The sequence below is a fragment of the Anolis carolinensis genome, chromosome 1, assembly GCF_035594765.1.
Source record: "Anolis carolinensis isolate JA03-04 chromosome 1, rAnoCar3.1.pri, whole genome shotgun sequence".
NCBI lineage: Eukaryota > Metazoa > Chordata > Lepidosauria > Squamata > Dactyloidae > Anolis > Anolis carolinensis.
In genome coordinates, this window is record NC_085841.1 from 210,735,101 (window position 1) to 210,762,783 (window position 27,683).

At 37.8% G+C, this 27,683-nt stretch overlaps 1 protein-coding gene across 4 annotated transcripts in view; it reads right to left on the reverse strand.

The window, feature by feature from the left end:
• Positions 1 to 27,683, reverse strand: part of dync1i2 (dynein cytoplasmic 1 intermediate chain 2) — a 52,545-nt gene that overhangs the window by 1,940 nt on the left and 22,922 nt on the right. For 2 of the 4 annotated variants that reach the window (XM_008118865.3, XM_003226154.4), the window contains exons 5-16: positions 21,645 to 21,704; positions 20,039 to 20,154; positions 9,195 to 9,284; positions 8,775 to 8,937; positions 8,588 to 8,687; positions 8,111 to 8,236; positions 7,188 to 7,334; positions 6,210 to 6,323; positions 5,453 to 5,586; positions 3,974 to 4,118; positions 1,937 to 2,077; positions 907 to 1,032 (exon numbers count right to left, since the gene is read on the reverse strand). In XM_008118865.3, the coding sequence (XP_008117072.2) occupies positions 907 to 1,032; positions 1,937 to 2,077; positions 3,974 to 4,118; positions 5,453 to 5,586; positions 6,210 to 6,323; positions 7,188 to 7,334; positions 8,111 to 8,236; positions 8,588 to 8,687; positions 8,775 to 8,937; positions 9,195 to 9,284; positions 20,039 to 20,154; positions 21,645 to 21,704 (1,462 nt within the window). The remainder of the gene's footprint in view (positions 1 to 906; positions 1,033 to 1,936; positions 2,078 to 3,973; positions 4,119 to 5,452; positions 5,587 to 6,209; positions 6,324 to 7,187; positions 7,335 to 8,110; positions 8,237 to 8,587; positions 8,688 to 8,774; positions 8,938 to 9,194; positions 9,285 to 20,038; positions 20,155 to 21,644; positions 21,705 to 27,683) is intronic. The other 2 variants (XM_008118866.3, XM_008118868.3) reach the window with 1 other exon arrangement.

Consider the following 27,683-nt stretch of genomic DNA (forward strand, 5'->3'; position numbering starts at 1 on the left):
TCCTGTCTTGTGGGTTTTTGTTTTGGCTATAAATTATGGATTTGGTAGTGTATTCAGAGTAGAAACTGGATGAATGTAAGTATGTGTAGTGGTCAGTGGACTTGCAATACAGAGTGCTGCTCAGAAATCTGCTGTGTAGCTTATGGTCATGCCCAGAAAGTGGGCTGTTCAGATACAGGCTAGATCTGAAGGTGGGATGAAATTTGTTGAAAAAGTGTGCCCTCTCAATGAGCTGAAAATTATGAAGATATCAATTTATCTTAAGTAGAGGTTTCTTGGTACAAGAGTTAAGGAAGCATTCTAGTTCAGCCATAGACATGTTTGAATATTGTGGTGTCATGGATGTGCTCACAGCACGCCGTTAACCTGCTGATATTATGTTATTACCAAAAGTAAAGTAGTTGTGTATGAAAACAGAGTGGCAGACCTTGGTGGTTAGGACTTCTATCCTCCTGATATCTTATAATCCATCTCTGACTTAGCTGTTGGTATGTAGCAGGCATGGGCAAACTTCGGCCCTCCGGGTGTTTTGGACTTCAACTCCCACAGTTTCGAATTGAGGGAATTGAAGACCAAAACACCTGGAGGGCCCAAGTTGCCCATACCTGCTATATAGGGATTCCATAATGGAGTATTAACTTTTAGGATCCCTGATTATAAAGCTGGCTAATTTTTGCAATCTAACTTCTTCATTTGAGGCAGGGATGGACAGGAATGCTATCAAAATACCAAATGTACTTAAACAAATAAGACATCAGGGTGCTAAATTAGTTAACAATAGAAAAATTGTGAGTTGTGTATGCACACTGAATAGACAAAGGAAAAACAAAGTGGAACTAAGTCCTTTTTATTCTTTGAACAAATTCAGATTTTGATTTTGTTAAGACTCAGAAGAGAGTAACCTACCTCCCCAACATCGTAAATTACTATTTGTCCTTCTGAATCTCCCACAGCAATCTCACGGCCTGTGTTTGTCCATCTTACACGATTAAGGGCAGGATTACCTTCCACAGTAATGCTTGCTGTTGGCACCTGTAACCAGTTTCAAATAACAGTACTCTTTTACAGCCTCAATAGGATTTATGCAATCTTCATTTTTATCCAAGTCTGCCAGCTGGCCCTTATGCTAATACAAAACACAAGAGAGCAGACTTTGAAAGCTCTAAAATCTCCAAGACAAGATGGATGTTTGTAAGGAAAGGAGGCCTCAGAAAAGATAACAAGTTACTATGTTCTCCTTTCCTTGGATAAAATTTGAAGTACATTGAAACTATTACTTTATTAACATTAATTCTTACCCCATCATCACCACACATACACAAACACAGAATGCTATCATAGGCATTTAGCACAACAGTATCAGCAAGCATACTTAATATGTGGTACTTTAAAGCAACCAACAATAGTGCCACATCTGGTTTTATACAGTATGTAGAAGCATTCTTTTTTTCATTATAAAAGGAACTCTAATGTGTTGGGATCCATGTGTTGATACCTGTTGTAACAAGAAATATTTCAGCTTTCCATTAGGATAGTGTGCTGAGTTGTACTTGTAAAGCATGTAGAACCTATTGTCACTCAGGAGGCAAATTACAGAAAGGGTCGATGTAGGAGATTGACCTTACTCAATACTGAGGCAGACAAAGAAGACATGTGGGATAATGTGTGTTACCATTTCTTTCTTTGGCATTTCAACGTATTACAGACCTCACTATATGATGATGGGGCAGCTACATTCCCAGGTTGGTGCACTAGGCAAGAATTCTGCACATATCGCTCTTGCACTTCCTCTCTGAGATAAACCATGTGGGGAATCAAAGAACTTGAGGCAAACTTTCAGGGTTTTGGGAGGAGTATGCAGCACAAGTTCTGAACATATATTTGAAGACACCTACATGACCTGTCACCTTTAGAAGATTGGACTGTGCCTTTTTACCTCAGTATCATTGTTGAGATTCCATAAATCAAGCCTTCCCATTCCATCCACGCAGGCAAAAAGGGCAGGGTGTGTGGGGGACCACATCACATCATAAACGTAGTCAGAGTTGTCTTCAAAGGAGTACAGAGGCTTATTGTTCTGAAAAAAGAAAAACCACTCTATCACTCAACATGGAAGAACTCATGATTCTCAAAAAAAAGGTGTATGATTAACAATCCTTGCCCACACTATCAATAATCACCTAAACAAAGGACTTCATTTTAAGCACAGCAACTGAAAGACTTTGCATTGCTTCTTCTACACTGACCAAGAAGCGTTTCCCCCACCAAAGAACCCTGTGGCAAAACATTATGTAAAGAGAAAAAAACTTCAATTCTTTTCGACTTAGTCTTCAGGATTGTGGAGAAAATCCTGGAAAACTGTTGTTCAAGTCAGTTCTGACTTATGATAGCCCCAGGGCAAATCATGAGGTTTTCATAGCAAGATTTGCTCAGAGCAGGGTTGCCTTTACCTTCCTCTGAGGTTGAGAGTGTGACTTTCCCACAGGATTTGAACCTTGATCTCTAGAGTCATGGCCCTACACTCAAACAACTGCACCATACTGGGTCCCTATGTACACTGCACACTAATGATTCCAAAATCTTGTGGCAAGTTAAAAATGTATTTCCCTAAACTGTTTGTCATGACGGAGAGAATATAATTTCAAACACTTCAAAATTACATGAATAGTGATTTGAGCAATACAGTAAAGCCCCGCGTATCCGTCATAAACTGGCAGGCAGAATGATAGATAAGCAAAACTGACGGATAACACGGTGAGTGCTCGCTTGCCCACCCTCCCTCCCTTGTTCACTTACCAAACCAGATCCCAGCAGCGGCGATGGCAGCACCAGGACCTGGCGGGGTGAGTGAGTGAGAGAGAGTGAGCGAGTGAGCGATGGAGGGTCTTTGCCGCCCTCCTTCACTCGCCTGCCTCCATCCCTCGGCTCCTTCGCCACGCCGGGTCCCAACAGCACCAGGGCCCAGCCTGGCAAAGGAGCGAGCGAGTGAGCGACTGAGGGCCTTTGCCGACCTCCTTCACTCGCCCGCCCTCCGTCCCTCGCTCACTCACCTGGCTGGGTTCCGGCAGCACCGAGACCCAGTGGGGTGAGTGAGAGAGCGAGTGAGGGAGGGCCTTTGCCTTGGATAATACAGAGTGTTGGATAAACGGAACTCAGATAAGCGGGGCTCTACTGTATCACAAGAATGACTATTTATGGAAACAAAAAAATCAAATGGATTTTCTGATTAAATTTTACTGAAGAAAAACAGATTATGCGCTAAGTGTTCTCATGAAATTACAAAACAGCCTTATTTTTCCCCTTAGTTTATTTTGATACATGGCAGGAAAACAAAGGCACTTTTAAATACAATATTGGATGCACTTAAATGTAATATTAAAAAAAGGTAAAGGTTTCCCCTGACGTTAAGTCCAGTCATGTCTGACTCTGGGGGTTGGTGCTCATCTCCATTTCTAAGCCGAAGAGCGGGCGTTGTCCGTAGACACCTCCAAGGTCATGTGGCTGGCATGACTGCATGGAGCACTGTTACCTTCCCGCCAGAGCGGTACCTATTGATCTACTCACATTAGCATGTTTTCGAACTGCTAGGTTGGCAGAAGCTGGAGCTAACAGCGGGCACTCACTCTGCTCTTGGGATTTGAACCTGGGACCTTTCAGTCTGCAAGTTCAGCAGCTCAGTGCTTTAACACACTTTGCCACCGGGGCTCCTAAAATGTAATATTATGATGCCAAAATTCAACAGAGTGATACAGAACCTCAACGGCTGTTTCTATGAACTAGTGGGGTAATTCATATTAAAAGTAATTATCTTAGACCAATATGAAAAAAGGAAACAAGTAGGATAATTGATGGCCACATTTACATTTGCAACTTCACTGGTAGCCTTCTGAATAAGTCACCATATTCACTAAGCTTAGATTGTATTAATACATCCAGGACGTGATTTTAGATAAACATTTGAAGTTCCTGTTACCTTGGTTGTCCAAAGCTTTACGGTCCAATCAAAAGAAGAAGTAACAAAAAGATGGGAAAAGTCTACTGGTCCAACAGCTGCATGGCAATTGATGCCGGTGATTGGCCCTTGGTGACCCTCAAACATCTCACTGATTCCAGCTTTGCTGTTTGGAGGAAACATACATACAGGGAATGAGTTTACTTTGAAAGAAAAATATCCATAGGTGTTTTTAAAATATATAGGAATAGAAACTTGTATTTGTTTCATTAAAATCCTACATGCAAGAAGATAGCTCAAGAAGTCAATGCACAGTGGATCGGAATAAGCATTGTGTCTCAGCAAAGAAATCTTGTGTATGAGGGGATGCCGTCACAGGACAAAAATAGTGCTTAGGAAATGCTAACATGTTTCCCCGAAAATAAGACATCCCCAAAAAATAAGACCTAATAGAGGCTTTACTGAATTGCTAAATATAAGGCCTCCCCTAAAAGTAAGACCTGGCAAAGTTTTTATTTGGAAGCATACCTGCCGAACAGAACACCAGAGCATGCAGGATCAGTAAATGTGTGTACCATAGATTGTTGTACATTGAAATAATGGTAGTAACAAGAAATTATTGATAGGATTCACAGTTTGTCTGGCTATGCTGGTTTGTGATGACAACTACTGTACAATATATAATAAATGTTCATTTTTTTGTTTAACAATAAATTTGAATTCTTCTTCATGGAAAAATAAGACATTCCCTGAAAATAAGACCTAGCGCATCTTTGGGAACAAAAATTAATATAAGACACTGTCTTATTTTCAGGGAAACACGGTATGCCATCTGATTAACAGCATTATTTTTTCAAGCCTGAGCTTAATATTTGGATTACAAAAATTAACCCGGTTTTGTCTCTTCCATACATATGCACTATTCCTAAGGCAATTTTCAGTCTGAAATCCAGGACAGTATATCCCCAATAATATCAGTACTGATTAAATGGAAAAACCACCAATTTTAGTTAGTTTTAACCCAAGATGATATATATAGACAGCAAGGGTTGATGTGTGTGTGATTTGGGACTAGGGTTTCAATTTCATTCAAGAAAGCAATTGATAAGATACAGCCAGACAATTTCAAAGCAGATTGAACAGCAGGAGACATGCTGCCGAATTTAAGATTGGTGCGTGATGGTACTGTACAATTATCTGCAGAAGGGAGAGTTTGGGATGCTCTGTCACACTTCAAATAGCCACAAGGAGGGTTAATCACCATTTTCCATGCTAACATTCAAAAGCCATTGTTACCCAGAAGAGAAATATACAGAAAGTGGTCAGATTTTTTTTGAAATTGAAGGAACGCTCTTATATTTATTCCCTTCCTTTTATAGAAGTACAGTTACCCATAAAACCACCAGCAAGCAAATAGAGACCAACTACCAGAGTTATTTTACAGAACAAGTTGAAGAGTGACTATCTGCTTTAAAAAATGGGACCCCAGTTTCTATTCACCTGCCGTGGCGACATGCTGTGTACACAGAGCCTTCCTCACTTCCCACAACAAAGTTGTTGACATCTCCAACGGGGAAAGACATACAAGTGACAGCTACTGCCTTGGATTGCTTATGAACTAGCTCCATGCTATCCTGGGGAGAGAAGGGCCACAGACACATTTATTTTCCAGATTGTCAATAAAGTTTTGCCAAAAATCAAGTAGGATTGTTGATAACAATTTCATTCTCAAATCTTGCTTCATTGTCATTCTGAAGTTTAAACACTATGTTACCATACAAATGCAGGAATCATAAGAAATAAATTGTTTGTTTTCAAGGATATATGATCTATGCTTACCACCTGTATTTCAAAAGATCTCTCAATAAGACTATCAACACTATATATTCCTATCCTACTCTTCCAAGGAATTCAGTACAGTGTGCAAGGATTTTATGCTTACAACTGGCCTGTGAAAAAGGTTAGGTGAAGAAGTAGTGACTTTCCAAAAGCACCTTGGGTGCACATTCAAGTATCCAAGTCTAACATTGTTTTATTACTCTGTCCTGTCTCTCAAAATCCAGAAAAATATTTCTAAATACATAGGATTTAGGTTATAAGACATTCTTCACTGTCATAACATACACAGTTATGAAGAAAAACATGGTAAAACTGTCATCTACTATGAAATTATTATTGTGCTTGAACATTTCAGCCTGTATATATTACAGATGACAGATGGCATAACTACTGTAGTGATAGGCAATTGGTATTTTACCTGTGGCTGTGAAAGCATATCCAGACTCCATGAACATATCTTTCCATCAGTTGAGATGCTGATAAGGTTATGGGCGTTCTGCGTCCCCACCACATTCACACAGTACACAGGATGCTAAAGCAATATAACATATAATATTTCTCAGAATAGCTTACAGATACTGAAAAACATTCATGCTAATGGTAGAAAGGGACAAAATGTTTTAAGCAGAAGCTAGATGGCCATCTGTTGGGGGTGCTTTGATTGTGCTTTTCCTGCATGCCCAGGGGTTGGATTGGATGGTCCTTGGGGTCTCGTCTAACTCTATGGCTCTATGATTCCAAACCCACTGCTTGTCAGAGTACAGCGACTGGTTTGCAGTAGGAATTCGAGATCTACCTACAAATTGTCCAGATCTGTTGAAGTATTCAAAACATGGTTAAAGAGTGCAAAAGGCAGTGGAGTTAACAGGTGCTGCTCTTGAAGTTATGTCCCCCATGCTGGGGAGAGCAGAAAGGGAAGAGCTAAGAACAAGGGAAGGGATATGATAGCAAAAGAGGAATAGACAATTAATTAAAAAGGGACAAACACAGATGAGAGCAGAAAGATATGCTCCAATCATTTAAAAACATAAAATGCTCATCAATGTTCCCCTAAAGCACAGTGACTAGCTAGAGAGATACTTGAATAGACAAGATGTGTTGAACACATAATTGGCTAACTTTCTCACTTCTATTCTAAGGCTTGATATTTCTCAAGAAAAAAAAGAAAAAAGTACATCTTAGAAAGAGAAGTGGGTACAGATGGATAACTACAGAGATCTCTTATCCAACAAGCAGTACTTGGAAGCCAGGGGGAACACTACTGAAATACAGAAGGACTGAACAATGTGGCAACGAGGGAGAAAAGCTAGACAGAATAGGATCTGCATAACAAAATAAACAATACCCTACATTAATCAGTTAATTAATGCACAATCCAGATATTCCAACTCCCTACCGTGTGAGCAGCAGCTGAAAGGGGAGTTCTCTGAACTGGGGTTCGCTTGTTGCTGCGGTTATCCCACAGCACAATCTGTCCTGAGTATGTGCCACCAACAACCAAATTTGGATGAAATTTTGCAAATGTAGCAGACATCACAGCTGACTGAAAAAGAAAAGGAGATAGAATATAAGAGTTATTTTCAATATTTTCTCCTAGAAATGTTAAATGATTTATAGTATGAAATAGTTCAAACAAACACATAACATATTTAGAAGCTCACTGGAATGTATTCAGTGTTAAAGTATATAATTATATATTTTAGCAGAGTGATCTTAACGACTGGGCTTCCAGTTGGCGTGAGCTGAGGCAGGCTGCATCGGCAGAGTGCTCCTGCTTTTAATTTTAATTTAATTTTTTTATATACATATTTTAGCAGTGTAAGTAAAAATCAGAATTATGACAATTTATAAAATGCAAAAGAAAACACTTGGTCATTTTTACTTCACATTAACTGCTTCTATAACTAGAGTTCATTTTAGCTTAAACATGGGTTTTAACATACCTATAAATCCTTAGGCTGAGTACATTTTTATTCAGAAGTCTATAGTCTTTTGAATTTTTTTTTAACATCTTAAAAACATAAACCTGAAAAGCTTCCCTGCATATTCAAATGAGGTTTTATTTATCTAGCCAGAGCAGGAAATATAGGAGTGCAATAAGATGTTTAAAAAATCCAAATAATGTTAGAAAGGCTGTTACAAATGAACCTTTAAAAAGATTAGTAGATTCTTCAGATGTCAGCACATGTTTGCAAACATATGCAGTTTAAAGTTCATGCCTGCCCCATGAAATCATTAAGTTGACAAGCAAAAGATGGTTCTTGTCCACATGCATCAACACAAAACCCTTAAAGTAGCAAGACAAGAACCTGTACCTACCTGGCAGTGAAAGACATATTCTGGAGTTGTTTTTTTGTATTTCATATTCCATACAAGGGCCACGCCATCAGGCTCATGAGGGGCATCTTCATTGTTATTATAGGATGCCACTAGCAACTCCGGGTACTGAATGCAAAAAGAAATTGAGCATGAAAGACATTATCTACAAGTTATACAAAACATGAAGCACTCAGATAAACCAAAAATACTTCTGAAGTCAGTTCTATTTTCAAGAAATATTATTTGACAGTTATGGCTATAAAGGCAATCCCAATGTTTAATCAAAATGTGAATATACACAAGAAATGAACAGATTGCTTTAGTTTTGCAATTCATATTGTCTTAGGACAGCAGTCCTGTATGCATGCCCTCTGCACATTCTTTTCTTCCTGTCAATATACACTACTACAATCTGTCTCAGCAGATAAATCCAGATAATGTCGACTGAAAGGTTCTGCCAGAGGTTCTTCTTATTACCTGAGATGACCAATCCAAGCAACTAACAACACGATGCTTTGACCAGCGCTCATCGAAAAACTGCCTGTTTAAGGACAGCCTAGCACCTGCCTGAATTTCTCTGAAAGAACAATTAAAGAGGGTGGACTTTCAGTTTCAATACGATTAAAATAAACACAGCAATAGTTTTTAGAGATTCCTATCTTACCCTTCTTTCTCTTCTAAGTCTCGACCACTGTAGTCAAAGAAAATGTTAATTTGCTCAGAAAGCGCTCTTTCTACAATTCTGGTAGATTGGTCAAAGAAGCTCAAAAATTCTTCAGAATGCAAAATTTGTTGCTTTTCTTCTTCTGTCAGTTCATGAGGAGAGACTTGAGGAAAAAAATATTCAGACATTTATTTTTAAGTAAATACATTTATCCTAAAGATCAGAGTGATTTTAGATGCAGATTTAGATCTCAAACAGTGATTATAGCTGTGTAGCTTTAAAAGTTACTACTCATTATATTTAAATATTTTCTAATTATTTAAACCCTATTGTTCATAGCTTTACACATATTGAAGAGAAAGATGCAGGATGCAAAATCAAACTTTAAGAACAAGAACACAATTTAATTTGCACTCATACCTTCTTCTTCTTCCTCTTTTTTCAAAGTTTTTTCTTCTTCAGGTTCGACTGGTGGTTTTTGTACCACTACATCATCTTCATCATCCTCATCTGAAAACAGGAAACTTCTCAATATCTTTCCAACCAACACAGATGTATTTCAGACATAACGTATTCTAAGAATTTCAAGTAACAGACATGTCCACCCATGATTTGTGCCATCTAAAGAATCCCTCCTGCGAGAACTGAACAGTTAAAACTAGGGAACTACATTTATTAAATAATGTGAGAATAAGTCAGACAAACAGTGAGACATCAACTAAGTCATGTCACAATTTTTGTAAAGGTAGACCTCATAGGTCTATCATACAACCTCTCAAGCTTCATTTTAGGCATTTTCATTCGAAATTCCAAACCTCTATTCAGCATTTGTCATTCCAGACAGAAGACACAGCCATGCAGTTTTACATAGCATGCTGACAAATTAATGCTAAGTAAAGAAAATCAAGCATCTGAAGTAGCCCACAGAGCTGGAGCTCTCTTATAATACAGCATCATCAGCATTTAATGGTGTTTCATAGAGGAAAGATGGCTTACATTAGTTTTCAGGGTACTAGCTGGAGAGGCAGAATTTGCCCAAGGTAATGGAAGAGATTACACTTCTTTTTCTGTCATTCTAAATGCAAGCCTCATTATCTTTCTCATGTTTGCCAATGAGGATTCAAAGAGCGGAATCTATCTTCCTTAATTACAACAAATAATGTGAATGCTGGTGCTTCTGAATACTGAGGAAATTTACAGCAGTTGCAATTGATTTTATCAGTTGAATAATACAATAAAAAACTTCAAAAACTGCTTGATGTTACAGAATAAGCATTTCTGCCATTTCGTTTTGTTCTGCTTTTTACAATAAGAAAAGACTATCTCTTCTTTAAAATGGTTAACCAGCTATGTCATCTGTCTCCAAGAAAACAGCAGCAGGAGCCTGCAGCTTGCCTCATCACAAGTAATGAGACAGGCTTCAACAGGGACATGTTTGTTGCAGTCATCCTTTCCTGACCCATGCGCTCAAAGTCACCTATGGGAAAAAAACAGCCAAAGACTGGTCAAGAGATGGGAACCAGCTGCCAAGCCATGGTCCCAGCAGCCAGGCCAGCTGACTAGACAGCGGCAACCAGATGGTACTGCTGGGATTGTCTCTTCCTGCTCTGAGGTGGCAATGGGATGGGCACTGCATTTTTCTGCCTGACTGCTTCCAATCATGTTTTTTCTCCAATGGCAAGCCTGTGCAATTACTAGCTCTCCAGGAGGTCCACAGACAAGCCTTTACGCTGCAAACAAAAATACAGCTTGTAGGCCCTACCAGCTGCCAAACCACACACATAGTGATAGGCTGGAGTGAGATCTGGGGAAAAAATCTTTCTAAGTCCCGTTTAGCCAATAAATATATGTATCTGTACCTGAAGGAACAAATGCTTTAAATGACACTATATAATGCACACATTAATATAAACTCCAACTTAATCAAAATGATAATGATGTGTGCCAATCCCACATTATATGAAATTGAGCGATTTTTACGTTCTGACAAGTTTACAGAACTGGGATAAATGGCATGAATGATTTCAATATATGCTCATACTTCTGAACCAAATGGTGAAGGTTAAAATCTTTCCTTTCAAGGGCCTCAATCAGCCACAAAGGAAAACAGTAATCACTGTCTTTTCAGCCAGCCCAACAGCATTTGTCAGCCCTTTCTCCGTCAATGCAGCCAGAGCAATCAACCTGCCAAACATTCAGAATGGAAAAACAATCTGAAAATACAGGGTATAATGCACCTGCCAGTGAAAATGGCCATTTCAAGAAAAGCTAGTGATCTCAGTGACCCCGCTGAGGAGGCGGTGGTGCAAAGGGGAAAGAACGCGTAAAAGAATTCTTCGTGATCTCCACTCTCTCGCACATTGACATTTCCTTACAAAGCATGCCAATTACAGCTTTTGTGCTACTTAAAAAAATGAAAGCTTTTTGGGGCAAAATAATCACACAGAGAAACAGAAAGACACTACTCCTTTTTAGATGAATTTGTACATACAATGGACTATTAATCAGAAAACTGGGAAACGGAGCGATTCTATGCTGTGTGCCCCAAACAAGAGACTGGATTTCCCCCCCAAAGCAGTGGGGTAAGGAAAATGGATAAATGCTTAATTTTAATTTAATAGATGAGACACTGTGAATAGCAAATTACAAGGCAATGACTAGATTAAAGAACCGAGTTGAATTAAATGTGGACTCTTCCTTTGGATGCAGACAGGATGCAGCAAACAATGCCACAGAGACTTCAAAGCATGCATTTCCCATGTCCTTTACTTTATTTCAAGTGCAAATGCCATAAAATTAAAAATTAAATTCTAGCCTCCCAGCTCTGCCATACCACTTTGGTTCTAAGTACAATTTTCAGTGAGAGAAGTCAAATCCTTGTCAAATGCTGATGGTCAGCCCTTTAGTGTCTAAGCTACCTCATCATCTATACATATTACAGAAAAGAGGTCTTGAAGTCAGTTGCCTCCCTCGTTTTATATTTTCCATGCAGATGGCACATATTATGTAAACAAGATCCCAATTCCTTTTCATGCTATACTCTGTGTTTTCTGTCAGTCTGTAGGAAGTACTATTGCTATATCTGACCAGTAGATATGTTATAATAACAATTACTTAAATGATTGTGCACTAGAGCAGTTTCTCATCTCTGTTTAAGACACCTTACTTTTAGATGTATGGATATGTCACCATATAGATGACAGGGAACTTTAACCCTATTATGGTTATATTAGAAAATGCAATAAGAGCACACTGGCAAGGCAATAAAAACCAATAAAGCATATCCCTTCAGACATTGTTAAGGCTGAAGTTCCTAGGATCCCTCAACGACTGGCTAGATTGATTCAAGTTGATGGGCACTGCAATCGAACAACACCTATTCCTAACATGCCTCACCATGACCTAATTTTTATTTATCCATTAAATGAAATTAATGGAAAAGAGAACTATAACATCACTTCAAACAATCTCCTTTTATTTCATTCTACCTTATTTTGGAACAGTTCACTGTTGTGGGATGAAGCTCACTTTATTGTAGTCATCTAAAGGCCAACTCTGGAAAACACTTCTGATAGCCAGTAACCTTACTTGTGACTTGGTGGATGAGTTTCTCTCTCTCCAAGGCATAAGGAAGCAGAATTTGCTCTTTCCAAGTATCTCTGGTGCTCAACGAGATATCAGACGATTTACCCTCTCTCATCTCTACTAGAGTAAAAGATGCACCGCTGGTACAAAGACAGGCACATTTCAAAACCCTTCTTTCTTCTTCTTTGCTTCCTCTAGTCAGTCCATTAGCAAACCAAACTACTATTCTGAAAATACAGATCTTTCTTGAAATTCTTTCCTCCTTGACAAAGTCTAGATCATGTTCTTGTCCACTCCTGCCTTGGCTACCACAACTTTCTGTTCTTTGTTTTCTTCTACTTTACTTAAGACCAATCAATTTTAGCTAAAAATCTTTTGTTCCAGTCATTCACCTCCTTTATTCAGACCATATAACAGCTGTTCTTAAATCCCTACTCTGTCTTTCCATTTCCAATCAGTAATATATGGTCTTCATTCCTATTTTCAAAACCCTCCATGGGCTTGCTCCCCCTCACTACTCTGCCTCAGTATTTCATTGTGCCCCCGCCCACTTTTCTTTCTTTTTTGTATCTATCATGCCTCAACTATGTCCCCGATATAAGTAGAATCATAGAGTCAGAAGAGACCACATGGGCCATTTAGTCCAACCCCCTGCCATGTAGGAAAAGCACAATCAAAGTACCCCTGACAGATGGCCATCCAGCCTCTGTTTAAAGGTTTCCAATGAAGGAACACTATCTTTCTCCAAATCTTCTCTCCAAAGAAGCTTTCAGGTGTATATTTAGCTCTTGTCTGCTGCTGAAATTAAACATATATAAATTCACCTACCTTACCTGGCTTTTAAGACTGCAAGCATTGTAACAGTGAGGGAATCTGTCACTCTTTGTTACTCAGTAAAACACCATACAGCATATGAGACATTCTTATTAAGCCATAAATGTGTTGGACTCCAAATTTTAAAAACCAAATTGCTACACATGGTTGTTTATTCTCACCCATGTGCAAACTCCAATAAAGCATTTTATTTGGGAATTACTAATGCTTTCCATTCCCTTTTCCTCCTTTAATCTTCAAAGTTTCCTGTAATTTCAAATGCTAGATATCATTACTATAGTAATACATAATGTATTAATTAAAACCAAATGAATTTAACAGAATAGAATATTAACCAACTACTAGAAGAACTGCCATGAGAGTTTGGGATTATGGATAATCTTTTCATAAAGTCTTGTTTCCGACTTCACTATTACTATTAACTTTTTATTATTCAGCATTAAAAACTTTTAGCAATAATAAACAAAGTTTTTATTTATTTCACACTTTTGGAGCTAACAATAAAAGTGTTATTGGACACATAAGAATATAACAAAGAGAAGTGGAGCTGTATGTCAAATCATTTTATTGATGAATATTCATTACAATGTGTTAAGTGGTTAGCTCTGCTTTTTTCTTGGCAGAAGATCTAAGGTTATAAGGCAAGCATTAAAGAATGCATAGAAGTAGCAGTTACTTCTAAATGCTAAATCCCTTGTCAATGAATAGTAAGTCTAAGTTTAATGAACCAGTGAATTTTTACTTTGCTTTAACATCAAAGTTGTGATGTATTTTGGTGAGATGGAAAGAAAAGGAGGGCGGTAAATTAGCACCCAGCAATAACCCTGCAGAGTGAAGTTCCCGTTGTCTGTGTAATCTGTTGCTGCAGAGGAGGTTAATCAAAGTTAAATCATCTGTAAAATGGGTGGCTTTTGTTAAGCGGGAAGTGTCATCAGATCACATTTACTATCTGTATTTTTAGGCAGGTACAAAGGAAACATATTTTTCAAAAATAATACTGCTACAGAAGATACTGCACTCTTCAAGGCACTATTTTATCGAATAAATATCTAAGGTCACATGCTAAATTCTTAAAAGTAAGACACACAAATTTAACAATACCACAGCATTATCTCAAGGCAATGACTGTTGATAATGGTGGCATAAATCATATCCCCAACAAATTTGTTTCTTAAAGATGTTCCTAAACAGCATTATTTGCCCTTTCTTTCCTTTGTCATTTAAGAGTCCTGTGTATCAAAGAGCTGACAGTGACACCTATCAGTAACACTGCAAGGTGACAACTACAAGCTTTATGCATCAGAATCTGGCAGGCAATCTGAATTCACTTTGAATTCCCCAAAGATACACATCAACATGCACATCATGAATGTAGACTACTGTCTACATTAACCTGGACATTTCTGTGTACTATTCAGTTTAAGGGAAATACCAGAAGATATGCTCAGGAAGAGATCAATACAGTGAACAATGCTGTTATACCATTTCTTAAACCTAATCCAAACAATGGTCCAATTGAACCAGACATAACAGAATTAAAGGAAACACTACTCTTTATTTTCTCATTCCTTTTGGACTGTTTGCTCACATTCTGGATCATTACATCATATGACAGAATGCAAGATGAGAAAGAAGCTGCACAAGTTTTTCTGTTAACACACAGAATTCAGTCAAGAAACGTCATTTTTCTTGGGAGCACTCCAAAGAGAATTAGATGGACAGACTGTGGTTAAGAACATAACTATTGTCATACTGGGCGAGACCAATACCCATCTACCCAATATTCTGTCTCCAACAGTGTCCAGAAATGGATCGTTGAAGATATCTACCGAACAGAGCAATTATGGGGCTATTTCTCTGCAGCTGCTCATTTCTGGTATCCAACAGCCAAAGATTTGGAAACACTGAGTATGAGATGATCACTAACGAACCCATCCTCCATGACTTTCTAATCATTTTCAGATCCCAGAAAGAGACAGAACTTTACTGTATCCAATTTCTCAAGTTTAAGATCTATTTGGTGGTGTCTAAAAGACTGTTGTGCCTCCTTATGTAATAACGATGCTACTTAAGGGCTCCAAATAGGATGTGGAAATTACAATGGCTAAACAAGATTTTTTAAGCATCAAACTACACGATGGTGTAAAAGTTAATAGCGCTTTACCTTTGGCTAGCTTCTGTACTCCAGACTGTGCATTAGTTGAGACAGACCTCACTTGGTAATTAATAAGTAAATGAATACACATTCTTGAGATTTATATACACAAGTCAGTAGATGCATATCACGAAATGGATCTGCTCATGTGTGAAAAGAAGCAGAAAACTATTATCGTAGAATTAAGCCCACCCTATTAAACAGAAAGGCTGTCAGGAAGCCTTGATAAACAGGCAGATTGTACATGATCTCATTCCTCTAAATAAAAGCAAAGTTAAGAACAGAAACAGTAAAGAAACATGAACTAGGATTTTATTTTAAATATTTCTTAGCATCTTCTCAATAAATTAAGGCATATTATAATTACTGAATATGAATCACATAACCTCAGGTAAATTCAGTTCTACTATTAAGTAAACACTGACACTATACACTACTTACAAGTTAAAAGTATACATAGTAAAAAAACAAACACCACTGCAATACAGCAACAGCAGCATTATGTGCTCTGTATTGCATGATGCAAGGGTCTAAATTCCCTAAAGGCACCTTCTTATTCTGGAAAATAAATAGGGTCAGTTCTGGTTATTACTTGCATACTGCCTAATGACTTCCAGGTTTGATATCCTTTATCTAAAATGCTTGGATTTTGAAGTTTTTCAGATATAGATACATAATGGAAATGGGACCCAAGTCTAAATATAAAATTCATTTATGCATCATATAGCTTATACACATAGCCTGAAGGCAATTTTATATTTATTTATTTGTTTTATTTACTTTATTTTTATCCTGCTTTTCTCCTGATATATAGAGAATTAAGGTGGCTATTTAAAAAAAATATTGTGCAAGAAACACGATTTATGACACCAGTGAACAATTTTGAGTTTTGAAGGATCTATACATTTGAATAAGTGATGATAAATGTGTATTTCAGAAGGGAGAATTGCTAAAACCAGAGTATCCCTTGCCTTAAAAAGCACTATAAAATTAATGGGGTTACCATATCTATCTATCTGTCTGTCTGTCTATCTATCTATATATTATATATATAAAAGAGTGATGGAATCCCGGCGAGCAACAAACAACAAAACTACAGGCCCCCAACCTTGAAATTTGACAACACAACCCATCATCCATGCCTCTAGGTTGATACAACAAAAAGAAAAGAAAAATAAAGTCCTAATTAGAGGGAAAGGAATAATTGTTTTTATCCAATTGCTGCCAGTTAGAAGGCTAAGCTCCACCCACTTGGTCTCCTAGCAACCTACTCAGCCCAGGGGACAGGCAGAGTTAGGCCTCACTTAGGCCTCTTCCACAGATTATCTAATTTGCACTGGATTATATGGCAGTGTAGACTCAAGGCCCTTCCACACAGCTATATAACCCATTTATCTAAATCTAATCTAATCTAAATCTAAATCTAAATCCATAATAAAAGCGAAAACCCGTATGTGTGTATGTGGCACGGATATCTGCTCACACAGACAGCCTCCGGCCTCCACAAACAGGCTATACTTCCCAGATTCCCAGAGTGAATCTAGCAAGTCACTCTTTTCCACTGACATTGTCGTTACAGCGAGCGCCATGAAAATGGAGCCCAGCCCCTGCCAATGTCCTTCCCAAACACTATAGCCCACCACCCAAGGAATGCTTTCGTTTGGGGACCATTTCATCCTAGATTTTGCTTTTTCTTTCACCACAGCAAGGCATCCCAGGGTTCTCCATTGCTGTGGAATTTGCATGGCCCCGCCCACTGCCCTTTCCTTTCCAATATCTCTGCATAACAAACAGAACAGAACTGAGCTGCAACTAAACTTACTGGAGGAGTTTAGGGATTGACTCCACATGGTGGAAGTTGTAGTTCACCCTGCATCAAGTCAGAGCACTGTCACTCCTACTGGGGAATATACAGGAGTTGTAGTTCACCTACACCCAGAACGCTATGAACCCAAATATTGATGGCTCTCGGCCAAACTTCCCATTCACACCCGATATGCCCAGATTTGACTACTGGTGGGTTTGGAGGGGAACTGGACTGGAAGTTCAGGAGTGTTAGGTACTAGGATTTATAGTTCACACTTGGTACACAGAGCCCGCATAACCAATACAACATATTGGACAAGTTTGGGGAAAAGGGAATTATAGTTCATCTGCAACCAGATAAACACTGACCCCCACCGACAATGCACTAGGAGCACACTTCACACAGAGAAGCCTCATGACCTACTGAACATACTGCAGGTATTTGTGGGAAGGGGCCTTGATTTTGGGAGTTGTAGTTCACCTCCATCCAGAGACCACTGAACCCAGCCAATGACGAATCTAGACTTGGCACACAGACTGAACTTGGCACACAGACTGAATATTGCCTGCTGTGAATACTGATAGATAATTCAGGACAATTGCCCCGGGAATCTGGAAATTGCAGTTCACCCCATCCACAGAGTACTGCACCACACGATTCTGGGAATTGTAGTTCACCCACTCCAAACAGAATACATAACATTAAAAGACAAATAATACCATCCTCAAATGACCCGGGCATCGCCGGGTCCCCAAGCTAGTAATCTTATATTATCTGCTTTGCACTGGATTATCTTGACTCCACACTGCCATATAATCCACTTCATTGTGCATTTTATACAGCTGTGAAGAAGGGGCCTCATTTAATCCAGTTCTAAGCAGATAATATAAGATTATCAATATCCAGTAGAGTCTCACTTATCCAACATAAACAGGCCAGCAGAACGTTGGATACGTGAATATGTTGGATAATAAGAAGGGATTCAGGAAAAGCCGATTAAACATCAAATTAGGTAATCATTATACAAATTAAGCACCAAAACATGTTATACAACAAATTTCACAGAAAAAGTAGTTCCATGTGCAGTAATGCTATGTAGTAATTACTGTATTTACAAATTTACCACCAAAATATCACAATGAATTTAAAACACTGACTACAAAAACATTGATTACTAAAAGGCAGACTGCATTGGATAATCCAGAACATTGGATAAGCAAATGTTGGATAAGTGAGATTCTACTTTAATATGAAATAATTACTGTGATAGAATAATACAGAACAATATAATCTCTAAAACCAGGACAGTAAATAAAGACCAACACTCTGAAAGCAGGGAAATTGGAAATTCCACAAAAGAAACAATCAGGGCCAGCTAACACAAAAAAAATCAAAAATATTGTATATTCACAACCTTTAGGAAATAATATCCCCTGATGGCGCAGTGTGTTAAAGCGCTAAGCTGCTGAACTTCTGGACCGAAAGGTCGCAGGTTTGAATTGGGGGAGCGGAGAGAGCCCCCACTGTTCGCCCCAGCTTCTGCCAACCCTAAAGTTCAAAAACATGCAAATGTGAGTAGATGAATAGGTACTGCTCCGGCGGGAAGGTAATGGCGCTCCATGCAGTCTACGGAGTCATCTACGGACAACGCCAGCTCTTCGGCTTACAAATGGAGATGAGCACCAACTCCCAGAGTCAGACACGACTGGACTTAATGTCAGGGGGAAACCTTTACCCTTTACCTTAACTACCACCAATTCCTCAATACTTTATTTCCCATACCACCATACTTCGCCACAGCAACACGTGGCCGGGCATAGCTAGTATTTGATAAGCTACTTGAAGGCACTTATACAAAGAGCTTATATGGAGAACCCTAACACGGAAAATATGTAATGTTGACTGCATTAAAAATGATGGACAGACTTATGTAAAATGTGTAGTATTTTACAATGTATAATAGTTACTGAAATGTCTATATTAGTATTAATACTCTGTAAGCTACCAGGAGTGCCAGAATTGGGAAAAGGTGAGATATAAATGAAAAAAACAAACATCTCTTAGATTTATGAACTTCCCATTGAGAATTGCAAAGTTGCTAGCAAAATTTCCCCAAAGACTAAGAAAATGTCAATAGCTGGGAAGCTATTTGGAAAGAACTGTAAAAGTGTCTTCAACAACTCTACATCTCATTTATCCAAACGGTCTTATTTTAAGGCTGGAGTCATCAGTTCTCAACTTTTCCAAACTTTTGTTTTATTACAAACACCATAGAGGTTCTCTGAACTGAAAGGCACCACAAAGTTTATTAATTAAAACAGCTGAATGTCACACATTTTACTTTATATGGTTAAGAATAAACCAGCAAATGAACTTTTTGTCTGTTCCTTATCATAACACATGGTTTAAGCCAAAGCTACAAGCATACAGGGACAAAAACAACATATGGAGCAGCTGCCTTTCTGACCTCCACCTGCCAGATAGCCACAGTTAATTTTCACGTTTATCCAAATGACAGGATAATAAAAATGCTTGCACAAAAACTTGCCAAAAATCCTGCATTCGCTGTGTATGGCTCTCAACAGCCACATTCATAAATCTGTATTCTAGGCTAATATTCTTCAGTTTACCTTATGTTAAAGAAAATCTAAAAGTCTTTTTCTAGAAGGAAAGTATTTTTACTTTACAAATAGGAAATACTCTCAAAAATCGTGATGTACAGACAACCTAACACATGCTAGCATTTTAATAAAATCCTAAGTCACCTGCAAAAGAATAATCTTGCAAACATTTGTCAAAATAACAATTTTGAGATAAGATCAACTCAACCCTCTCACGAAGAATTTTTTTAAAAAAAGAAATAGGAACTAAATTGGTATTCACCTTCCTTTGGCTGAGCCATAACTGGTGTTTGAGTCTCCTTTGTATATGTAACCATTTCTCGAGGAGGAAAGTCAACCTGTGTAATTTTGGACATTGCAAGTTTAATGGGTCCACGTCTAAAAAAAGAGAAGAGAGTTATAAACGATGTGTTCAAATTCAACCACGAAATACTGAGGCTAAGCAATAGCAAAACACTTTTGTGAGAGACATCTGATTCACCATTCTACTTTATGTAAAGTATACACTAGTTCATACTGCATATTTAGCATATAAGAAACCAAATCAGTCCTGCTTTTCAATTGGCAGAAACACTATTGAGTTTTGAAGAATTTAGATCAGTGGAGTCCATCCTTTGGTCCACCAAGTGTTTTGGACTTCAGCTCCCAGAATTCCTAACCATTGGACAAACTGGCCAGGGCTTGAATTCCCAAAGACTTGGAGGACACAGGGTTGGTCTCCACTGATTTAGATGCTAGGGACAAATTCAGAGTTACATAAACAAAACTCTACAAATTGGATAATTCTACAATTGACAGGAAAAGAAAATCTATCTCCCTCCTAGTAGTCCTCGACATCCCTATACATTTTCTTTGGAAGGGTTTAGTGTGTTCCACAACAGTGTATGAATTAGCATTGAGCACTACAAGAGGAAGAAGCAGTGAAAAATGGCTCCTTTGGCCTTTCTCCAGCAGGAAGACTCCACTGGATTTCAATTCCTCCTGCCTACAGAAAAAGCCCTTCTTTTGGTAAAGGGACATCTTTTGATTCAACCCAAAGCACAAACTGGGGCTGTAATACAACACAATTCAAATTTAGCTTGCAAGAATGTGAGTAACTGCACTGAAATTAAGTGAAATTAAGAAAAGAACAATGCAGTAAATATTGGCAGAGACTGAAGTGATTCCCAAGTACTATTTGATCTACATACATACATACATTATAATAGTTCCACCAACAAATGTAAGGATATAATAATACATTTTCATTTGTTGGTGGAATATTATAATGTATGTAGGTAGATCAAGTAGTACTTAGGGATCACTTCAATCTCTGTGCTTGAGATACACAAAAATGTGAGGTGAAAGCAAACCCACCACCCTCAGTTCTTCATCCTTGTTTCTTATAGGGCTGTCCCTAATTGTTTGTATAACTCTCATATTTAGCCCAATAGCCTTTTAAAGTATGCTAGACCATTACAGGCATTCATGGCTTCAGATGAGCTACGAATACCAAAAAAATAAAAAAGTTACTTTCAAAATGTGAGAAAAATAATTTAGTAAGTTAGTAAACCAGAAATCTTTAGAAAATTAGATGCATTAAGAAGCTAGATATAAGGTAATATTTTAAATGTGCACATGTACCAAAATGTGAATATACAATTGTGTACTCATGTGCAAAAAGAGGACCTTTTGGATGTAATACTCATTGTAGGAACTGTTGATTAAACTAAATATATCATTATAACTTAATGTAGACACCTTAATAACAGCTGAAATTGCAGTCCATGTAAATATTATGATGCTTTAGGAAGCAAATTCAATTTTGTTACAGAAACATTAAAACAACTGTTACATCAAAATGGAAGATAAAAAAATCTCTGCTGTACCCCATATCAGAATCAGAGTGGAGCTGTAGAACTGATGGATCAGTATCCCAATGCAGCGTCCTGACACAAGTTTGAAGAACAACCATGCAGCATTAGCAAAAAAGGGCCAGAGATTAGTGAAGCAAATACATTCTATGAAATGTTAAAGCTATTTTAAGCTACAGTCATATCAGAGTTTCAAGAACAAAAAATGCCGATAGATCAATTAGTGACAATTGGGTGAACATTCAGTGCTACAGCAAGACATACAATAAATATATCAGTGAAAATACAAACAATTCAGGGCAAGTAGTTGGGTTGCAATATTTAGTCAATCAACCATTTAGAGTAATTTATTAAACTGTTTTAATTGGCTAAATGTGCTACCTTCATAAAATGGGCTACATTTTAAAAAATAAACTTAATTTTAATACATAAACTAAGCCTGTGCCTCAGAAAACAGCACACTTTCTGTCACATAGGAAGAAATGCTTTTTCTAAGATGAAGTCTGAAACAACACATGTATTTCCTTATGTATAAAAATATGCATAAGCAGATTTAATCAATAAGTTATATGATTTAGATCTAAGATTTCTTTAACTGGGCGACAGCCCCAGTATTTAGAAATGCATTCAGTCATTCTGAAGAGAAAACATCTGGAAGGTTTGTGGCACATGAACTTAAAAGAACAGAGAAGAGTTTTACACACTGTCATTTGATCTAATTTGCTAACATATTGTAATCTTGCCCCAAGCATGAAATATGTTCAGGAAGTTGTCATATTGGTAAAGGAAATGAGTCAACAAATAAACCTTTGGGTACAAAAAAAAAGTGCTTTTCCACTGGGATATACTGCTGCTAGTGTTTCCAAGATGTGACACTGCTATAATTATGGGTTAAGCACTGCCTTGGGCTTATGTCATTTAATTTAAAGTCAACTCAACACCGTCAATGTCATGAGAAATAGTGAGACAGACAGCAGAATTATCAGTTACTCAAAGGTAAGGGCTGCTGAAACTGAAATCTAATGTCATTGAGGAGATGAATAAGATCACTCCAGAAATGATTACAATGGATTACTTTCTGGGAAGTCTATTTAACAAACTCCTTATAAATTAACAAAAGATTTCAAACTGTTGATACCCAGTACACAATACCAAAACAAAAGCTTTGTTGTAACCTGTAACATTTAATATACCTTAGTCTACTCATGAGGGGGTCAATTTATGTATATATACAGTATGTACATATGTATGTATGTTGCAAATAATGAAATGATTAACTACTTTTAAGAACTTTGCCATCATGGTTTATAATGTTTAAGAAAACTGACACAATCCTATACATTATTTTCCTTATGTGTGAGGAAATTGTACAGGCCTGGAACTATAAATTACAGAGACACTGCTAAATAAAGGCTGTCAATGTAATTTTGTTATACATTTATTAAAGTTACCTATTATTACTGTTATTACATTTCATGGATATTTCCTTTATACCACTAACTGTAAAATGTTAATTTATAAAAGGCAAACAACTGCCAAGTGATAACAAAGGTAATATTAAAAATAAAATTGCAAAATGAAAATTAAATACCTGTTTTTTTAAAAAAGAAAAAGAAAAGAAAAACATTAAACATAACAAGTTGTCCACCTATGACTGCTACCTCTGTTTGTGGGTATTATAAGATAGGTGTGGATAATATCCTCCACAGTGTCCATATAATAGGTTTTTAAAATACTTCTAAAAGCAGGGAAAAAGAAGCCTAGTGGAACCCTCCTTGCAGGCCATTTCCTACTCTCATTGTGACCAAAATGCCATCTTCCTTTTACTTGCTAGTCACAATGTCAGTGTTAACAGGACCCTCTATGGCTAATCTAAAAGGCCTCAGTACGTTCATTTGGAGATGGTAGACTTTGAGATAACCTTTAAAGCATTTGACAATCCTGTCGGATGGACAGACACCTGTCAAATGGACACAGTGCGCACACAGAACTAAACAACATTTTCACTTGAGATAAAGTGAACAGTTAGACAAGAAGTGTATCACTCTCTCTCCCTCTAGTTCAGAATTGAGAGCCTCAAAGACAAGCTGCCAAGACGAAGTGAGACATGGTGAACACACTGGCCTGTTCTCTCAACTCAAATCCCATTTTAATTCCAAGCAACACACAACAAACAAACAAACAAAAGCTCAGTACAAAATAATTTGCTGTAATTTAATACTGCTTTGTTATCTAATGTTTCCAATGTGTTTCCTAGTATTTTATTTTATTTAAATGAATTCGTTCAAGTTTTTATATCTTTAACAACATGTCTGCCAAATTTCTTGTTTGCTTGTCAAAATGTAATTATAGAGCCCCAATTTTAAAATAGAAGCCTTCTTGCCATCTTATGGCTTCCTGAACATCAGGAAGAACTTCCTCACTGTGAGAGCTGTTCGACAGTGGAACTCTCTCCCCCGGGCTGTGGTGGAGGCTCCTTCTTTGGAGGCTTATAAGCAGAGGCTGGATGGCCATCTATCGGGAGTGCTTTGAATGCGATTTCCTGCTTCTTAGCGGGGGGTTGGACTGGATGGCCCATGAGGTCTCTTCCAACTCTACTATTCTATGATTCTATGATTTTACCATGCTGACAATCCATTAGATTTAGTTATAGTATCCCTGAGCTTTGCTTACATTTAACCTTTGATTTCAAATAATCCCCAGTCTTCCTAAAAAGAGATGTCTTTCCTTACTCTCTTCTTCAACTTTCACCTGATTCCCCCATAATTATGAAAGTCTTCATTAGCTGCAGAAGAGGGCTGTGGTGATGTTCCTAGGCAGCATTCACATATATGCTGAATTGATAAGTCACTTAACAACCTAAGGAGGAGACTCAGTCCCACTTTTCCAGTAATGGAATGAAAGATCTCCAGACAAAAAAAAAAAAAGATATACATCAGTGACTCAAACAAAGAAAACCCAAAACTAGGATGGGAAGGATTCCCTCCTAAGTCAGAAAAGGAACTTTCACAATAAGTACCAATGTTCTGCTCTGATTCATTCATTCATGGTATTTGCATGGTATTTGAGTCTCAAGGAGACTCAAAGTGGCTATTTTTTGCAATGTGGAAAGGTGATCCTGTCAATACCAGCATCACATCTCTAGGACAGGCACAATATAGAGGCACAACTTGTTGTGGACTATGCCTTCCTTGAGGCACCTGATGAAGCAAACTGATCAGTCCTGTAGTGTCTGACAAAAGACGGCGGAGAAGCTCAAATGGCTGCTCTACAAATCTTCAACAAGCACACTGTTGTGCCCAATGCCACAGTGCTATGAGTGTAGTTTGCATGAAGCCCCTCTGGAACTAGTTTGGAACTATGTGTCTAAGCTACCTCAATAAACTGTTGCAACTAGCAAGACAAAAGTATCTGTTGGCCCTTAAGTTGACTCTTGAATAGAGACATAAAGTCAGGTTTATGAAACCCCTCAGTACTGTCTAGACCAGATCTTTCCAAACTGTGTGTCATGACATATTAGTGTATCAACTGCAATATGTACGTATGCCACACAAATGTATTGAGAAATGACAAATATCTTGGAAATATATATTACCGTCTCACAAATTAAAAAAAACCAGAAATTTTAAAAAACAGAAATGAAACATTTTATGAGGTAACTAGCTGTGCCCGACCACACAGTACTGTGGTGAAATGTGGTGGTATGGAAAATAAAGTATTGAGGAATTGGTGGTAGTTAGTATATGTTATTTCCTAAAGCTTTTGAATATACAATATTTCTGGTTGTTCCTTTTTTTTGTCTGTTGAATGCAAGTATGAATGCTGCAATTAGCCAGAATGATTAGCATGTAATGGTCTTTTAGCTTCAAAGCCTGGCTGTTTCTTCTCTGGGGGAATCCTTTATTGGGAGGTATTAGCTGGCCCTGATTGTTTCCTATCTGGAATTCCCCTGTTTTCTGAGTGTTGCTCTTTATTTACTGTCCTGATTTAAGAGATTTTATTGTTCTGTTTTATTATGCCACAGTAATTTTATATATTATATTTATAATTATATTTTATTTACTTTGAATTGGATTATATGAGGCCCCTTCTACACAGCTGCATAAAATCCACAATGGCAGTGTGGACTCAAGATAATCCACTTCAAAGCAGATACTGTGAATTATCTGTCTTGGCATTCTGGGTTATATAGCTGTGTGGAAGGGCCTTGAGTCTAAACTGCCATATAATCCAGTTCAAATCAGATAATCTGTATTTTATAGGCAGTGTAGAAGAGGCCTAAGTGAACCCTGCTTGTCCCCTGGGTGCCACTGTGGCTGAGGGGGTTGCTATGACACAAAGGGGCAGAGCCTAAAGGGGGTAGGGCCTACCCTTCTGGCTGACAGCCAGGGGAGAACGGCTTTTCCTCGTCCTCTGTAATTTGGAATTTATTTTTCTAGGGTTTTTTTTTTACTGAAAGACATAGATTGGATGACTATGTGTTTTGTGGACAAATTTGGTGTAATTTGGTTCAGTGATTTTGTTGTTTACTCCATGGGAAAAACACACATTACATTTATATATAGATGTTATGCCGACATATATTTCGTTATTATAGTTTCCGTATGTGTCAATATCTCTTTGCTAGTAAAACTGAATTACTGTGTCATGAAATGATGCATGTCTAGAAAGTGTGTCACCAGTATAAAATGTTTGGAAAACTCTGGTCTGGATAGAAAATTTCAAGTCCCTATCACATGCAATCTGTGCCACTCTTTCCCTTGTGGTGTCTTGTGCTCCAAGCAAAAAGAAAGCAGCACAATCTCTTGAGAAGAATTCACTATGGAGAAAAAAGTAGGCTCCAAACAAAGAATAACTGAATCATTATGAAAAATACACAACTCCTTGACTGATAAGAGTCCTTAATTCAGAGCCTCTAGAAGCTGAACTAACAGAAAATGAAAATGAAATTGCAAATCTCAAGAGTTCTGCATTAGGACATGCAAAACCACAATCAGATTCCACAAGGTTCCCAAATAATTTAGATCTCTTAATAGACAGTAAAATTAGCTTTGGTCTTATTATCTGCAACAGCAATCTAATTTTTAGCCAAAGTTGATGGCTGGCAGTGACATCAACCACCTTAGCTTGTGATGCAAATTAGACTGAATAAAGACTACCATCAGCCCTAAATACTTTAGCCAATTTATTGAGCCCATGCAGAAGCTAAGGCCCCATCTACACTGCCATATAAAATCCAGGTTATCTGCTAGGAACTGAATTATAGACTCATATAATCCAGTTAAAAGCAGATAACTTTTATATGACAATGTAGAAGGGGTCTTAGTTTCTCCTTTGGAAACTAGAGAAATCAAATCCTTAGACTAACAAATAGCTGCTCTTCCAAAAAAGGATATTACTGAAGCAGCTCTGATTGCAACATTTAAAGTCTAATGAATCCTATACAAAAAGATCCCCGCTCTCGTATCCTCTGGACTTTTAAGGGTGTCATTTCCAATTCTAGGGAATAATGTTCCTGACAACAATTCAGCTACATGAGCATCAATAAGAAGCAGTTTTGATTTCTCCATACTATCAGATAGCAATAAATACAGGTGCTTCACAACAGCTGGAACTGTGTGCCACCCCAGAATGAACTTATTCCCTCCCATAACTTTTGCAAATACATCAAGAAAGGGTACCACAGAATGCTCTCATTTAGCCTTAGCCCTAATTTCTGGCACCCAAACCAGCACCAGAAATCTGACTATTAGAATTCAACCCTAGAGACTTCCCTGCCTTATGAGGAACAGGAAAGTAATAAAAATTGAAAAATCCAGGAGATACATGTTCAGAAACAGGAATCCCCTTCCTCTGGAGATAGCTCCCCTCTTTGTTATCAGAAGTTTCTATATAGATAGAAAACTCTGCATCTACAACAGGTATGTAGAAGCACAAACAAGTACTGACTTTCTTTTTACTTTTTGAGGGGGAGAGACCATCAAAAACACTCCCATTCACAGAATTCCCCATTCCCTCCTGAGCAAAGGATTGAGATCTTAAAACATGACATTT